Source organism: Lithobates pipiens, unplaced genomic scaffold, assembly GCF_037356315.1.
Source record: "Lithobates pipiens isolate NorthernLeopardFrog02 unplaced genomic scaffold, aLitPip1_a1.2 Scaffold_10, whole genome shotgun sequence".
Lineage (NCBI taxonomy): Eukaryota > Metazoa > Chordata > Amphibia > Anura > Ranidae > Lithobates > Lithobates pipiens.
In genome coordinates, this window is record NW_027507686.1 from 164,312,326 (window position 1) to 164,330,823 (window position 18,498).

At 46.0% G+C, this 18,498-nt stretch overlaps 1 protein-coding gene across 1 annotated transcript in view; it reads left to right on the plus strand.

Moving 5' to 3' along the window:
* Positions 1–18,498, plus strand: part of HRAS (HRas proto-oncogene, GTPase) — a gene marked incomplete in the record, with an annotated part of 155,612 nt that overhangs the window by 130,579 nt on the left and 6,535 nt on the right. The window contains 1 exon segment of the mRNA XM_077459086.1: positions 3,638–3,762. Within this exon segment, the coding sequence (XP_077315212.1) occupies positions 3,638–3,757 (120 nt within the window).

Genomic DNA, 18,498 nt, shown 5'->3' on the forward strand with positions numbered 1-18,498 from the left:
AACCTTTACTTTCACATTCTTTTTTGCCCTTGTTTTCAAATACTTCTCAGAATGCTTAGCATATTGTAAAACATCTAAAACTGATGCAGTTCGGTAAGTAACCATGTTTTTAACAATGTAATCCTTATGATCCTGCTTCAATCCAATTAAAAAAGCAATCTTTAGCTGTTGTTAATATGCGCTATTCACATCCTCAGCTTCGGGGAGCCCGGAGAACACTCTAAAAATCTCTCATAATTTATTTAGGTAGTCACTGACACTTTCCTTGTCTTCTTGTACTGTCATATTTATTTTTTTGCCAATCAGTCCGTTGTACCCATCTAAGATGGCATCTGTTCAATAAGGCAGTCAACCTGTTCCCTAAGTCTGGGCTTTCTGGAGGCAATGGATCCCCCCCCCCCCGTCCCTGTGCATTTGCTGGGGCACCCAGTGCATGAGTTATGGCGTCAGTTAATGTTTCAAGGATCGATCTGTTCATCTCCAGGACTGAACTACTGTCTGGAGAGATTGAGGAAGTGGAGTTGGGGTTTTGTTCAGAGGCGGTTCCTTTGACAGGGGTGGATGTCACAGGGAAGGTGTTACTCTGGGCAGTTACTTGCACCTGAAGGGGAGGACCATTATAAGGAGGTGGTCTCTGGGTATAGCAGATGAGATCATCCTCTTTGTCCACTAGGGACAATTGGGCTTGGCATTTTTCCTTTGTTCTTCCTTCTACCCTAATTCTAGCATGCTGAAGCCAATACTCCGCCATTTCCAACCCATACCTTTTTTGAACTTTGGGTCCTGACAATTTAAGCTTATCCACAGGGCCCCAAAATAGAACTTTCTTTCTTTTTAATTTTTTTTTTTTTAGTATTCTGATTCAGAACTTAGCCTTTTGACTTATAAATGTACCCAAATATAAACAGCATTGCATCATTAACACTTCACAGTTGAAAGTCTGTGAATTCTAAAAATAACTCCAATCCAATATAAATATTTACTTTAAGACTATTATTCAGACTTTCTTTTCCACCAAAAGTCCTAATATTTTCACAGATGCAGAAATTGACCTCTGTCAGGCAATGTGCATTTTCTTGTTTCCGAGAAACAGCTTCTTGACCATCATAGTAATGAAAACATTCTCAGCCTTTTTTTTTTTTTTTTTTTTTTTCACATTCATCAAGCCACCTGATAATAATTCTACAACATTCTATTCACTCAAAAGTGCAATCTACCTTTTCCCAACTACTCAAACTATAAACAATTTCTGCCACTTGCTTCCTGTAACACCATGGCATGCTAAAATAATAAAGCAACCTGGTGTCATCAGTGTACCTTCTTTTTCTTTTATGCTAAGTTTCAATATTTACAATATAACCCTTCTGTATTGTCATAGCTAATCAAGGGTTAACTTTTATAACTTCTGGCAGGAGAAATCCTTACATGAGGGGAGGGGGAGGGGGAGAGAGTTCAGTGCGTTGGCTTCTTATCTTCTTAGAAATACGCAGCACAAAAACATGTAAATGAACAAAGCAATACAAGAGAAAAAACATCAGCACTCCCCACACTATCGAGAGAATCAAAAAGGGTTAAACATGAACAAAGATAAAGTAAACACACACAGAAGAAATTTAGCCTTGCGATCTTTGTAGATCACTTAACTAAACAGCGCTTAAACAGTCAGGCATTCAACCTCTGACATTCGGTATACCTCAAATCTTTTTGTTATCTGTCCGGACAGCGGGCGACGTAATTTTTTACCTTAGACAACGTCCCCAAGTATCTCTGTCTACGAGCACTGGACCACCTAGAATATTATAGGATCAATACCAATGTCGGCAATTACAACACATTAAACCAGAAGCAAAGAGAAAGAGAAGAAAAGACTCTTAGAAAGAATTAAGAATAATTTAAATTATCTTACCTCTCAAACACCTGGACTGGATCACACAAGGTTCAGAAACAGACAGTGGAATTCAGATCTTTGGCCCCGCCCCTTTTTCACCAAATAATATTGAATGGGGGGACTGTAATTCTTCAGTGAGCTTCAAAGTCCAATATTCACCGAAGTTTTGTCGGGCCGTCTGATCTGAAAACCAGCGTGTTGCTTCCGGCTCAGAGGACCAAAAATGTTAGGAATCTTCCCTTGTGATCAGTCAAAACTCTAGATGTGTTGAGAAGCAGACAATTTATTTCTGATGTGGCCCACAAAAGAGAGACATGCTTACAGAACAAAAGCTGAAGAAAGATGTCTCCCAAAAGAAAGTGTCTCTCCTTCACATACCCCACAAGAATAACATCTCTATGCTTCTATTGGCTGAGGGAACATAAATAACGTTGTCATGGCACAGGATGGCACTTTATTTTGATATTCATGTTCCCGTGCATTCTTAGGCTATCATATTTAGTTAAATCGAATGATTCTACAACTTACTATGGAGTTAATTAAGACAAAACAATACAATGAGTTAATACAATAATGTGTTCAGATGTAAGCTTTTTAACAAATCAGTCTCAGGACTATTGTTTTTCTAATAGTCACACAATAAACATTTAAAACTTTTCTAACAACATGATTTCTTTTTTTTTTTTTTTTAACACCACAGAGACTTAACATTTTACTAGGGGTGTGTAGACTTTTTTTATCCACTGTATCTTGGCCTATTCGCCATGTTGATTCTTTAAGGGGGTTCATGAACCAGGGTTGCTTTCCTTGCAGATGCCATGTGCTACCATCCCCACTGGGAGAAGACAGTGATTATTGCTGACGGCAATAGCAGCCGCTAGAAATAATCACAAGAGAATCTGGCAGGCTGGTTGTACCCAAGTTGATCGAACAATCAACTTGGTACATTCAGCCTTCCCTATAACAGTTCGAATCTCTGCCGGTTCCTGTTGAACCGACAAAGATTCGAACCGTGTATGGCCGGCCTTAATGTGGAAACTGAACACTCTGGAAGATGATTGGAATATACTTGTTTGTGTCACTGCAGAGTTCTTAAGGGGGTCTTTTTGATTGAACACTTGAAAACATCAAGTTCATGGTTATTTTGCATTGCACTGATAACTTAATTATTTATGGACACGGATAACAGCACTGTTTCTATTAAGGTTTTACTTTTTATAGACTACTTTTATATATGTATGATATTTTTATGCTGTATTTTACATCAATTTTGTCTGTCTTCTGGCATCAAGTTAATTCCCATGTACTTGCCACCTAGTTCTTTGCTCTTGCTACTAGGTGGGTTCTCATCCTCTTACAGCACCAGCTTTAGGTGTTGGTACTTAAAGTAGCTCTTGAGTTGCACAGTCTCCACTTTTGTTTAGGTTCAACTAGTTAGCAATTGTTTTCCCATCACAGTTAGACTGCTTTTCAACGGCCTAACAATATAAGCCTCCCTATATTTTTGTATTTTTATACTCTGTCAAAACTTTTTTTGGCATCTATTGAGGGACACAGGCCCCAACTCTGAGTTTTTATGATCCTTGTCTTGGTAATGTTTGCTAAAAACTGAGGCCTGCTGGTAGAAGGAAGTGTTATCCTGGGCTAGCCTCAGAATTTGTTTAGTTGCAGTGTTCAATCCTCCTGTAGGCAGCAGTGATACCCGGTTTGTTTTGTAACAGATAAACATTGTTGCTTTATTTTCACCAGGGAGTGGAAGACGCTTTTTACACATTAGTGCGGGAGATACGACAGCATAAGCTGCGGAAGCTGAATCCTCCTGATGAAAGTGAGAAGGGGTGTCTGAATTGCAAGTGTGTTGTATCCTGACCATGGTAAGAAGAATTACAGATTACAAAGAGTTAGCTATTTTCCAGAAATAAATATGGGCAGTGTTGGGACCCTTACTTTTTAATATATTTATAAATGATCTAGGGTCTGGTATTAAATGTACAATTTTAGTCTTTGCAGATGACACCAAGCTATGCAGTGTAATAACATCCTTACATGATGTCTCCAGCTTACAAGCCGACCTCAATGCACTGTTTAACTGGGCAACTATGTGGCAAAAGAGGTTTAAAGTGGTGTTGCCATTTAAAAAAAGCAACTACAAATACTGCAGCTGCTGACTTTTAATAATTGGACACTTGCCTGTCCCAGGGTCCAGCGAAGCGGGGGATCAAAGCCCCGCTCATCTCCCCCTCTGTTCAGGGGCACCGGCATTGTAACTGTGGGTGCCCAGCTGTGGCTTCACAGCTGGGCACCCACTCCGCTTGTGCGAGCGGCGCCATGATTGGCCGCACAATCATCTGGGACCTGTCACGTGTCCCACATGATTAACAAGAGGGAGAGGGTAGAGCTGAGCCCTTCCTGCGCTGAGGGTAAGTGATGTCACAAGCCCAGGCGCTGAAGGAGGAAGACTATGAGGGACCCCCTAGTAACAGCCATTTAGAAGTGTTTAAAAAAATCCAAATTTTTTTTTTTTTTAAGGAACATTAATTTTTTTTTTTTTTTTGGGTGCAACTCCACTTTAATGTTGATAATTGTAGAGTTATGCACTTGAGGGCTAAGAATATACATGTATCATACAAATTGTATCATACAATGGTTGAGAAGGACCTGGGTGTTTTGGTAGATCATAAGCTTAATAATAGCATTCAGTGCCATACTGTGGTTTCCAAAGCTAACAAAGTCCTTTCTTGTATTAAAGAGGAAGTAAACCCTGATGGGTTTACTTCCTCTTTCATTCCCTGCAAAGGCAAAGCATAATGGACTACTATGCATCGCATAGTAGCCCATTATGTGTCACTTACCTGACACAGGAGCCAGCGAAGTCGCCGCTGTCCCCTGTAGTCCGCCGCATCAATCTGGCTGGTGGCGTCTCGCAGCTCCGCCGCTGTCATTCGGTGAAGCCGCGATGACGTCACTCCCGCGCATGCGCACGGGAGTCGACACGCGCGTCAGCTCCATTCTTGGAAATGCCGCGCTCAGTGCGCCTGCGCTCCACTGTCTACGGCGCATGCGCCGTAGACAGCGGTGCCCGTTTTCGGGCAAATATCTCCTAAACCATATAGGTTTAGGAGATATTGCTTGGACCTACAGGTAAGCCTTAATCTAGGCTTACCTGTAGGTCAAAGTGGTTTGTAAGGGTTTACAACCACTTTAAGAGGAGTATGTATTCCAGAGAGAACATTTTTTGCCACTGTACAAATCATTAGTAAGACCACATCTGGAATATGCAGTTCAGTTTGGGCACCAGTTCTCAAAAAGGATATGGGGGAACTAGAGAAAGTGCAGAGAAGGTTAACCAAACTCTAATGCCCCGTACACACGAGCGGACTTTTCAACATCCAAAGTCCGAAGGACCGAGTCCGTCAGACTATCCGATCGTGTGTGGGCTGCAACGGACTTTTGATTCGCCAAAGTCTGACGGACTTTAGAAATGAAGCATGCTTCAAATTTTCCCGAAGGAACTCCGCCGGACCCGGTCCCCTTCGAAAACTCCGCTCGTGTGTATGCTACTCCGACGGACTAAAACCGACGCTAGGGCAGCTATTGGCTACTAGCTATGAACTTCCTTATTCGAGTCGGGTCGTACGTCATCACGTTCGAATCCGTCGGAGTTTAGTGTGATCGTGTGTGGCCAAGTCCGTTCGGCCGAAAAGTCTGTCAGAACTCCGTCGGAACTCCGGCGGAACTCCTTTGGAAGTCTGTCGGACATAAGTCCTCTCGTGTGTACGGGGCATAAGAGGCATGGAGGAGCTCAGCAATGAGAAAGGATTGGAGGAACTGAATATATTCTCTCTTGAGAAAAAAAGATTATGGGGGCATATGATCAATATGTATGAATAAGTGGTCCATATAGTGAACTTTTCAAGTTATTTACTTTAAGGTCATCACAGAAGGGGGGGGGGGGGCACTCTTTACGTCTGGAGGAAAAGAGATTTAATCTCCAAATATGGAAAGGTTTCTTCATAGTAAGAGCTGTGAAACTTTGGAATAGACTCCCTCAAGAGCTGGTTCTGGCCAGCTCAGAAGATTGTTTTAAAAAAGGTCTGGATTCTTTCTTAAATGTACATACTATAACTGGATGCAAACCTTTTATACAGTGCCTTGAAAAAGTATTCATACCCCCTTGAAATTTTTCACATTTTGTTATGTTGCAACCAAAAATGTAAATGTGTTTTATTGGGATTCTCTGTGACAGACCAACACAAAGTGGCACATAATTGTGAAGTGGAAGGAAAATGATAAAATGGTTTTCAATTTTTTTTTTTTTACAAATATCTGAAAAGTGTGGCGTGCTTTTGTATAGAGTCAGTACTTTGTAGAACCTTCTTTCGCTGCAATTACAGCTGCAAGTCTTTTTCTGTATGTTTCTACCAGCTTGCACATCTAGAGAGTGAAATGTTTGCCCATTCTTCTTTGCAAAATAGCTCAAGCTCTGTCAGGTTGGATGGAGAGCGTCTGGACAGCAGTTTTCAAGTCTTGCCACAGATTCTCAATTGGATTTAGGACTGGACTTTGACTGGGCCTTTCTAACACATGAATGTGCTTTGATCTACATCATTCAATTGTAGCTCTGGTTGTATGTTTAGGGCCATTGTCCTGTTGGAAAGTGAACCTCTGCCCCACTCAAGTCTTTTGCAGATTCTAACAGGTTTTCTTCTAAGATTGCTTTGTATTTGGCTCCATCCATCTTCCTGTCAACTCTGACCAGCTTCCCGCCCTTTCTGAAGAAAAGCACCTCCACTACCTGATGCTTCCACCACTGTGTTTCATGGTGGGGATGTTGTGTTCAGGGTGATGCTCAATGTTCATTTTCCACCGCACATAATGCTTTGCTTTTATTCCAAAAAGCTTAATTTTAGTGTCATCTGTCCAGAGCACCTTCTTTCACATGTTTGTTTTGTCTCCCACATAGCTTCCCGCAAACTGCAAACAGGATGACTTTTGGCTTTCTTTCAGAAACGGCTTTCTTCTTGCCACTCTTACATAAAAGCCAGATTTGTGGATTCACCCATCTGAGCTGTGGATCTCTGCAGCTCTACCAGAGTTACCATGGGCCTCTTGGCTGCTTTTTTGATTAGTGCTCTCCTTACCCCAGCCTGTCAGTTTAGGTGGGTGGCCATGTCTTGAAGGTTTGCAGTTGTGCTATACTCTTTCCATTTTCGGGTGATGGATTGAACAGTGCTTTGTGAGATGGTCAAAGCTTGGGATATTTTTTTTATAACCTAACCCTTCTTTAAACTTCTCCACAACTTTATCACTGACCTGTTTGGTGTGTTCCTTGGCCTTCATGATACGGTTTGTTCACTAAGGTTCTCTAACAAACCTCTTCACAGAACAGCTGTATTAATACTGAGATTAAATTATACACAGGTAAACTCTATTTACTAATTAGGTGGCTTCTGAAGGCAATTGCTTCCACTAGATTTTAGTTTGGAGTATCCGTAAAGGGGGCCGAATACAAATGCACACCACGCATTTCAGATGTTTATTTGTAAAAAAAAAAAACTTGAAAATCATTTATCATTTTTCTTCCACTAAACTATTATTTGCCACTTTGTGTTGGTCTATCATATAAAATCCCAATAAAATACATTTCCTTTTTTGGTTGTAACATGACAAAATGTAGAAAATGTCAAGGGGTATGAATACTTTTTGCAAAGTAAAGTTGATCAAGGGAATATCCAATTGCCTTTCAGGGGATCAGGAAGGAATTTTTTCCCCTGCTGGCGCAAATAGGATCGTACTTTGCTAGGGAATTTTGCTGCTTTTTGGATCCCCCCCCCGTTAATTGGTTGAACTAGATGGACTTGTATCTTTTACCGACTGTGTGAAGAAGAACAGAGCACCATCTGAACTAACTATGACCCTAGAATTATTGCTCTTTGTAGTTCACGATGATGCCTCACCTGTGTGGTGCAATTGATGCTTACATACATGTGCTCACCCTATGCTGCACTTTTTATATGGGGGGGGGGGGGGGGAGTGCAGGGGTGCTTTACATTTTAAACCTTTTTAATTTTATACCTTTTTATTTTTTTGTGGTATCTCTATCTCTATTCCCATCTCCCATCTCTAATTTTTAGAACTTTTTCCACCTTTTCAATGTGACCTATAAACTGTACAACTCCACTGAAAAACAAACTGTAATATTTTAGGGAGGGGAGGAAAAAGTAAAATGTGGTTGCATAAGTAGCCACATCCTTTTAACTGTGGTTGTAGCTGTGTTCAGAATTAGGAAATCCCATTCAAACTCATGTTAAATATGAGTCAGTACACACCTGCCATCTTTTAGAGTGCCTCTAATTAACCCCAAATAAAGTTCAGCTGTTCTGTTGTAGTAGGTCTTTCCCCGACTTTTTCTCAGGGCTCTATCACACGGGGTGGATCAGTGATGATCCACCCCGTGGATATCCACTTGCTCAACAGGGATCTCTCCGTCGATCCCCGCTGAGCAAGAAGAGGACAGGTCCGTCTCTGCACACTGTGTAGGGACGGACCTGTCAGAGCACCGCTCTCCCCTATGGGAGATTGGATGACAACGGACCGCAGAGTCCGTCCATCATCCGATGTCGGATGGAAAAGTAGGTTTTTTTCTTCCGTCACAGTTTTTTGGATCGGAGCGGGACGGATGGCAGCGGACATGTCACCGTTGACATCTGACACTCCATAGAGGTCTATGGAGCATCCGTTCAGGACCTCCTGAAAAACTGACAGGCGCACCTGAACGAATCGGCCGCGTGAAAAAGGCCATAGTTGCATCCTACAGCAAAAGCCATGGTCCGCAGAGCGCTCCCAAAGCATCAGAGGGATCTCATTGTTAAAAGGTATCCATCAGGAGAAGTGTACAAAAGAATTTCCAAGGCATTAGATATACCATGGAATACAGTGAAGACAGTCATCATCAAGTCGAGAAAATATTGCACAACAGTGATATTACAAAGAACTGCACGTCCCTCCAAAACTGATGAAAAGACGAGAAAAAAAAAAAGGTCAGGGAGGCTGCCAAGAGGCCTACAGCAACATTAAAGGAGCTGCAGGAATATCTGGCAAGTACTGGCTGTGTGGTACATGTGACAACAGTCTCCCATATTCTTCATATGTCTGGGCTATGGGGTAGAGTGACAAGACGGAAACCTTTTCTTGCGTAGAAAAATATCCAGGCCTGGCTAAATTTTGCAAAAATACATCTGAAGTCTCCCAAAAGCATGTAGGGAAAGTGTTGTGGTCTGATGAAACCAAGGTTGAACTTTTTTTGGCTATAATTCCAAAAGATAGGTTTCGTGCAAAAACAATGCTCATCACCAAAAGAACACCATACCCACAGTGGAGCATGGTGGTGGCAGCATCATGCTTTGGGGCTGTTTTTCTTCAGAAGATTCAAGTTTTGGAATGGCCTAGCCAGAGCCCAGACCTGACTCCGATTGAAAGTCTGTGGGGTGATCAGAAGAGGGCTGTTCACAGCAGATGCCCTCGCAATCTGACAGATTTTGAATGTTTTTGCAAAGAAGAGTGGGCAAATATTGCCAAGTCCAGATGTGCCATGCTGATAGACTTGTACCCAAAAATAGTGCTGTAATAAAATCAAAAGGTGCTGCAACAAAGTATTAGCGCACACTTATGCATGCAACCTTATTATTTTATTTTTACTTCCCTAAAAGATTTCAGTTTGTTGTTCAGCTGAGTTGTACAGTTTATAGGTCACATTAAAGCCATTGTGTATGTGTGTGTATGTATGTATATATGTTTATATATATATATAGATATAGATATAGAATATATATATATATATATATATATATATATATATATATATATATATATATATATATATATATATATATATATATATATATATATATATAAAAATGTTGTGTGTGTGTATATATATATATATATATGTGTATATGTATGTATGTATATATATATATATATATATATATATATATATATATATTATACACACAGTTGTGCTCATAAGTTTACATACCCTGGCAGAATTTATGATTTCTTGGCCATTTTTCAGAGCATGTGCATAACACAAAAACAATTGGCGTATAACATGCACCTTCATTTTAAGAGGGAAGTTTCAAGAAAAAAAACGTATAATTTAAAGAACTTTGAAGCAATATAAGGGTCACAGCCCATCAATGCAGCCTCTAAACTGCCTATCAATGCATCCTGCTCCGGTGCCCGTCTGCAGCCTCTAAATTGCATATTAATGCACTCTGCTCAGTGCCCATCTGCAGCCACTAAATTGCCCAAGAATGCAGCCTGTTCAGTGCCCATATGCAGCCTCACCTTTCCCATCATTGCAGCCTCGCCAGTGTTTGATTACACAGAGCCGTGTACTCGGCGCTCCGTCACTCAGCCATGCCTCCTGGCCCTGCTCATATGATGGACAGAACAGTGGCCCAATGAGGGGCCAGAAGGCATGGCTGTGTGTGACTGAGCTCTGGCATATGCAGGAGATCGCGGCTCTGTGTAATCCAGCTTCACTCACTACTCCTCTTCCCTCAGAGACATCAGGGATCTGCGTATAACGCACACAATTTCCCCCTGAATTTCAGGGGGGGAAAAGTGTGAGTTATATGCCGACAAATATGGTTTCTCTTCTATTCACCGACTGACACAGCTCCTCTCTTAGCCATTGGGTTGTTAAGCCACCTTTAGGCGAATACTAGGCATTACATGTTATATAAAACACAGAACTTTCCAGTTCCGCCCAAGGGGCAGTCCCTTAGGTAACAACCACCCAGCCTGCCATGCAGTCATCAGTTTTATTTTGCCTAGTGAAGGAGAAGGACCTAGGAACCCTGACGGCCCATCGGTCCGTCTTTTTTTGTTCTGCAGAAGCTTTGCTTTTTGCGCAAGATGATAGATCCAGTGATCTGCTATCAACAGCCGGCTGGGTGACAGGCTGGATATCCTTATCCTTGTAGTTTCCCCAGCCTGGCCATTGGGTGTGTGCAGACCAGAGCTCCGCGATGGGTCGGCCACAACGAACCTCAGCTCCAGAGGTGGTCGGTGAGCTTTAATGCTCCAGGGCGAACATATGACCGGGCTACTGATGTCTGCGCCACAGTGTGCTGAGGCCAGCAGCCACCCCGTACTAATCGGAGAGTGGGTCTGTAATGGAATGTCTCCCAGCTCTTCAGGACTGGTAAGTACAGCTCTCCCTGCCTTGGTGGGGCTGAGCAGCTGGGCCATTCCCTGGGAGGTCATTTCGGGGGTCCCTCACCTCCCTCTCTTCTCTCCCTGTCCCTATCTTCCCTCCCCCCTCCCTGTGGGGGCTGCTGCGTGTGGCGGACTAGCTGGGTGTGTCATGTGCAGGGGCTCTCACATTTGGGGGGGCTGCGCTGGCTGGCTGTGCCCTGAGTCCTGTTTGTCATGTCCCTAGGGGTGCCTGTGATCTTTGCAGCGCTGATCACCGGCATTTTTTTTAGCTCTGTCCCTCATGGTTTCAGTGTCGGCGCCATCTTAAGTATGGGCAAGGGAAAGCTTGTTCTCCTGTGTTCTCCTTGTGATTTGTCCTTATACTGGACACCGGCGGCCATTTTCTAGAAGCCTCAACACGGTTTTTCAGCTTGCTCTAGCGGCAGCATGTGTTCCTTTTACTCCGGCCATTTTCCCAGTGCTTTATGTCCTTATGCTGGACGCTAGGCGGCCATTTCCTTTGAGCCTGAGCACATTGCTGAGCAGTTTTAGCGCCATTAGCAGTAGCTTCAACTGACACAGAGCGGATTCCTCTGCACCTGGGAGCAAACAGAGACCACAGGCACCACTCGCTGGATAGCGCAGAACCTTTCAGGGTCGTGCGTCCTGCGGGAAAGAGCCCCTCAGCCAATAGCAGTAAGGAGGGTGGGATCGCCGCTGTCCTAAGTCCCCTTCCGGTGGCAGACAGGGTAGGGTCAGCATGGCTTCAGAAACTGGTGTTTCTTCCCCCGAAATCCAGGCAATTGCAACCGGTTTGCCTGCGGAATGCGCAGTGCCTTTGGACACCTTGTCAGCAGTCCTCAATTCATTGCCAAGATGGAGGCGGTGCGTGGGCGCAAAGGTGCGAAAAAGCACCCCTCTCGAGAGAGCTCTGACACAGACTCGGGCCCTGCTGAGGCTGGTGACCCCTGTTCTGTCGTTTTTCAGATGACGCTAACCAGGACCGTTTGGACAGTGGGGATGAGTCCGGGTCCATTCGCGACAAAGCACTTTTTGGAGCACTTATCTGTGTGTGATACCCTGAAGATTCAGGAGCCAGCAGATCCCTCTGCTGATGTAGTGGTCCCTTTTGGGTCCTGTAAACCAGCCCGTTCACCTAAGGTGTTCCCATATCTGACTTACTTTGACAAGTTCATTTACAAGGAATGGGGTCGCCCACAACTGACCTTTTCGGTCCCCAAATACATGGCGGTGCGTTACCCCTTTGAGAAAAGCCTTCTCAAAAAGTGGTCAGCTCCTCCAGTCGTGGACCCCCCAGTATCCAGGTTAAACAAAGTAACCACTATCCCGGTAGAGGGGACCCCTGCATTTAAGGATCCCACGGACAGCTAGACCGAGGCAGTGGCTTGTTCCTTGTTTACAATTGTGGGGTCAGCCATGCGACCAGTACTGGCATCCGCACTTGTGTCGCAGACACTGAGTGGGCAAAACTGTTGCACCACAAACTCTGAACAGGCTTCTCCTGTCTGCGTGGAACTAGCAGACCAACTAGTGCAAGGCCTTAAGTACGTTTGTGACGCGGCCCTGGATACTCTGCCCCTGCTATCCAGGGCTTCAGTGTCAGCAGTGGTGCTGCGGCGCCTGATTTGGTTGAAATGCTGGTCTGCTGACCAGGCATCCAAGAAAGCCCTGATGGGATCTTCCCTTCCTTGGCGACCAGCTCTTTGGAGCCTCTTTTAGATTACATTATTAAAAATGCCATAGGTGGTAAGAGTACACTACTCCCACAGGCCAGGAAGGCTAAGGAGCCATGCCGTGGGCAAGGGCCATCTTTTTCCGCTCACAAACAAATTTTTCGTCCGCCCGGAGCTTCGACAAAACGTCCCCCGCCCGACAGGACAACCACGGAAGGAGAGAAACGTCCCTGGAACCGCAAGCCTGCGAATAAAAGTGCTACCGCATGAAGGTTTGCCCCCCACCCATGACTCGGGTGGGGGGTCACCTTTGGGAGTTTGCAGTCCTCTCGACTGTCCGACCAATGGGTCTGCGATCTGATTTTCTACGGCTACACGACATAGTTCCTCTCTTGGCCGCAAAACAGATTCTTCCCCTCCAGCATACCCGTTCTCCTGGCTCGCCGGGAGGCCCTCTTGGGAGCAGTAAGGAAAATGCTGAATCATGGGCTGATTGTACCTGTTCCGGACTTGGAACGTTTCCAGGGGTTCTACTCAAACCTGTTGTTCCCAAGAAGGGTATGGCCAATCTTGGATCTAAAAGCCCTCAATCACTTTGTGAAAGTGCAGAGGTTCAGAATGGAATCGGTTCGCTCAGTCGCTGCACTCCATCAAGGGGACTCCCTGGCATCCTTAGACATCCAGGGTGTGTATCTGCACATACCCATATGCCTTTGGCATCAAAAGTTTCTGCGTTTTGCAGTCAGGGAAGCCCACTACCAGTTTGTGGCTCTCCCTTTTGGTTTGGCATCAGCCTCCCGAGTCTTTACCAAGGTATTGGCTCTAGTCTTGGCGTTGCTGCGGCAACGCGGGATTGCAATCGTAGGATCTCCTCCTGAGAGCATCTTCCACCTCAGAATTAGAAGAGGATGTGGCGATCACCATGCAAACCCTGCAAGAATTTGGGTGGCTGTTGAACCTAAAAAAGTCAGTGGTAGTACCAACTCAGCGTTTGGAGTACCTAGGCTTGCTGCTGGACTCCAGGAAAGTGAGAGTGTTTCTCCCTTCAGATGAGCTGCAGACTCTCAGAGCCACAGTAAAACTGCTGATGAACCGCAGGTGGTCGTCGCTTCGCTTCTGCATGCGAGTCCTGGGACTCATGGTGGCCTCCTTTGAGGCAGTACCATATGCCCAGTTCCACACCAGAGTTCTGCAGAGGGAGATTTTGACAAAGTGGGACAAATCTCCGTTGTCCTTAGATCGACAGATCCAGGTGAGCCAGTTAGTCAGAGATTCCCTGATTTGGTGGCTGAGGTCCCCGGTGCTTAAGTCCGGGAAGTCCTTCCTGCCTCTGAAATGGACGGTGATCACAACGGACGCCAGCCTATCCAGCTGGGGTGGAGTGATGGGGGTTCAGTCAGCTCAGGGCCCCTGGTCGACGGAGGAATCCAAGTTGCCGATCAATCTGCTCGAACTAAGAACGATCAGGCTATGCCTCTCCACATGGTCGATGAGACTGCAAGGGTTTCTGATCAGGAATCAGTCAGTCAACGCCACTTCAGAGGAATACGTCAATCACCAAAGAGGAACAAGAAGCTTAGCCGCCGCACGGGAGATCCCTCACATACTTCAGTGGGCAGAGCGACATGTACTGGCCCTGTCGGCCATTTACATCCTGGGAGTGGAGAACTGGCAGGCTGACTATCTAAATTGCCAGATGCTGGACACAGGAGAATGGGCGTTTCATCCGGAGGTATTCAGGCTACTGTGCTTGCGGTGGGGCACACCAGACATGGATTTTCTGGCCTCCCGTCTCAATCGGAAAGGTGCCGAGGTTCGTGTCCAGGACAAGAGATCCATGGGCAGGCGTGTTAGATGTGCTGGTGGCTCAGTGGGATTAGTACCAGCTGATCTACGCTTTTCCTCCACTGAAACTGTTACCACATCTGCTTCGCAGAGTGGAAGTCGATGGGATCCCAGTAATTCTGGTTGCCCCAGATTGGTCTCAGCATCCTTGGTACACAGACCTAGTGCGCCTGGTGGCGGACGCCCCATGGCGACTGCCATTACGAGAGGACCTTCTGTCTCAAGGTCCAATTCTTCATCCTGCTTTACCATCGCTGGTTTTAACGGCATGGCTATTGAAAGCCAGGTGTTGAGGAACCGGGGTCTGTCGGACTATGTTGAGAGCATGGAAATATTCCTCTCGAAAGATATATCTTGGTACCTGGAAGGCCTACATCTCCATGTATGAGGAGAAAGTATGGCATCCGCGCTCCTTTTCTATATCCAGGATCCTGCTGTTTTTCCAGCAAGGGGTGGACCATAAATTGGCATTAAGCACCATTAAAGGACAAATATCAGCCTTGGCTGTCCTCTTTCAGCGACCTCTGGTGTCTCACTCACTAGTGAGTACTTTTGTCCAAGGGGTGCGACATGTAGTCCCTCCGGTGCATCCACCGTTACCCGCGTGGGATCTGAACATGGTGTTATCGGCGCTTCAAAAACCGCCATTTGAAAATATCAGGGCGATTCCCCTGTTGACCCTTTCCCAGAAAGTGGTCTTTCTAGTGGCCATCACATCGGCCAGGAGGGTTTCGGAACTGGCGGCTTTGTCCTGCAAGTCGCCCTATCTGGTTATCCACAAGGATAAGGTGGTGTTGCATCCGCAACCGCCTTTTCTGCCGAAAGTGGTTTTGGCGTTTCACATCAATGAGGACATTGTGTTACTGTCCTTGTGTCCTAAGCCGACACATCCTAAGGAGGTGGCCCTTCACGCTCTGGACGTGGTTCGGGCTCTAACAGTGTATTTGTCTACCACGGCTCCCTTCTGGAAGTCAGATTCACTGTTTGTCTCAGTGGGTGGTCCAAAGAAAGGCATGGCGGTCTCGTCGGCCACCATTTCCAGGTGGATTCGACAGATTGTAGTACAAGCCTAAGCCTTGAAGGGGCAGGTGCCCCCCTTTCCAGTCACGACCCACTCCACAAGGGCAATCGGAACATCTTGGGCCTTCCGACATCAAGCGTCTGTCACTCAATTGTGTAAAGCAGCAACCTGGTCGTCTGTCCATGCGTTTACCAAGTTCTACAAGGTAGACGTCAGTGCATCGGCTGATGCCTGTTTTGGCCACAAAGTTTTTTGCAGGCGGCTGTATAGTTGCAATTGGGTATGCAATATTTCCTTTTTTTTCCTGTGTTTTTTTTTTTTTTGGGATAAAAACGCAGTACCTTTGAGTTAATGCACTGTTGCATTGGTTACCTTAGTTTTTTTGGTGCGGTTGAAGGTAGTCCCTCCTGTTGAGATGTACCCTGTTTTTGTGGTGGTTTTTTCCATGCACTGTTGTTTTTGTAGGTAGAGTTATACTAGTTCCCACTTGCCATGGTGGATGACGTTTTTGTGCTTTTTTCCCACCCCTCGTTTGGCACTGCTTGGGGACGTCCCAATGGCTAAGAGAGGAGCTGTGTCAGTTGGTGAATATAAGAGAAAATAGGATTTTTTGTACTCGCCATAAAATCCTTTTCTCTGTAATTCACCGACTGACACAGCACCCACCCCTCCTGTTTTTTCTTTACGGGCTGGGGGGTTGCCCCTTGGGCGCAACTGGAAAGTTCTGTGTTTTACATAACATGTTTTGCCTAGTATTCTCCTAAAGGTGGCGTAACAACCAAATGGCTAAGAGAGGAGCTGTGTCAGTTGGTGAATTACAGAGAAAAGGATTTTACGGTGAGTACAAAAAATCCTATCATTTCACTCATGGTTAGTGTTTGGCTGAAGCTATTTATTATCAATCAACTTTGTTTACTCTTTTTAAATCACAATGACAACAGAAACTACCCAAATGACCCTGATCAAAAGTTTGCATACCCCAGTTCTCTTGCCCCCTTTAACATCAATGACAGCTTGAAGTCTTTTGTGGTATTTGTGGATGAGGCTCTTTATCTTCTCAGATGGTAAAGCTGCCCATTCATCTTGGCAAAAAGCCTCCAGTTAATGTAAATTCTTTGGCTGTCTTGCACGAACTGCACATTTGAGCTCTCCCCAGAGTGGCTCAATGATATTGAGGTCAGGAGACTGAATTGGCCACTCCAGAACCTTCACTTTATTCTACTTTTAACCAATGACAGTTCGACCTGGCCTTGTGTTTTGAATCATTGTCATGTTGGAATGTCCAAGTACGTCCCATGCGCAGCTTCCTTGCCATCAATTTTGACCAAATTTCCTGTGTCGGTGTATGTAGCTCGCACATCCCCAAAACATCAGCGTTCCACCTCCGTGTTTCACAGTAGGACTGGTGTACCTTTCATCTTAGGCCTTGTTGACTCCTCTCCAAATGTGGTTGCGGCCAGAAAGCTCAATTTTGGGCTCATCACTCTAAATGACTTTGTGCCAGAAGGTTTGAGGCCTGTCTCTGTGCTGTTTGACGTATTGTAAGCAGGATACTTTGTGACATTTGCGTAGTATTGGCTTTATTCTGGCAACTTGACCATGCAGCCCATCTTTCTTCAAGTGCCTCCTTAGAGCCCATTCACACAGGGGCAACACGACTTGTAGGCGACTTGAGTCAGGCAACTTGGACACGACTTGAGTTAAGATCACAGCGCGACTTGGGACGACTTCAAAACGACTTGTGATGACTTCAAGCCCGACTTGGGACGACTTACAAGTCGCCCCAGGCCAGGCGACTTTTGCCGAGGCCAAGCAGAGAATGAGCTCAAGGGGGAACTCCACGGCAAATTTCTGAAAAAAATTTGGCGTGGGTTCCCCCTCCGAGAGCATACCAGGCCCTTAGGTCTGGTATGGATTCCAAGGGGAACTCCCTACGCCGAAAAAACGGCGTGGGGGTCCCCCCCAGATCCACACCAGACCCTTATCCGAGCGCGCTACCCGGCCGGCCAGGAAAGGGGGTGGGGACGAGCGGGCGGCCCCCCCCTCCTGAGCCGTACCAGGCCGCGTGCCCTCAACATGGGGGGGTGCCTTGGGGGAGGGGGGCGTGCGGCCCCCCCACCCCAAAGCACCTTGTCCCCATGTCGATGAGGACAAGGGCCTCTTCCCGACAAAACCCTGGCCGTTGGTTGTCGGGGTCTGCGGGCGGGGGGCTTATCGGAATCCGGGAGCCCCCTTTAATAAGGGGGCCCCCGGATACCGGCCCCCCACCCTATGTGAATGAGTATGGGGTACAATGTACCCCTACCCATTCACCTGTGGAAAAAAAGTACAAAAAAAAAACACAACACAGGGAAAAAATATTTTATTGCACAGCTCCGGGGGTCTTCCGTCTTCGGGGGTCTTCTCACCGGACTCCTCCGCTATCTTCTTGTAGCTCTTTTGCTAGCGGAGGAGTCCGGCTTTCTTCCTCCCCGCCGCCGGCCTCTTGTCCCGACTTCGGGGGTCTTGTCCCCCTCTTCGGTTCTTCTGCCGGGCCACCGTGCCTTCTTATAGCTCTTTTGCAGGCGGTGGCCCGGTCTTCTGTCGCCGCCGCCGCCTTCCGTTCTTCTTCTTCTTCTTCTTCTTCTTCTTCTTCTTCTTCTTCTCCAGGAGATGTTGACACGACGCTCTCTCCGGCCACAATGCCAGGGACGTGCTCCGCTGCCACTTATATAGGGACAATGGGGCGGTGTCACATGGGTTGATGTCACATGGGTTGGTCACATGGGTTGATGTCACATGGTAAGGGGGCGGGGTCACCATGTGACATCAACCCATGTGACCAACCCATGTGACATCAACCCATG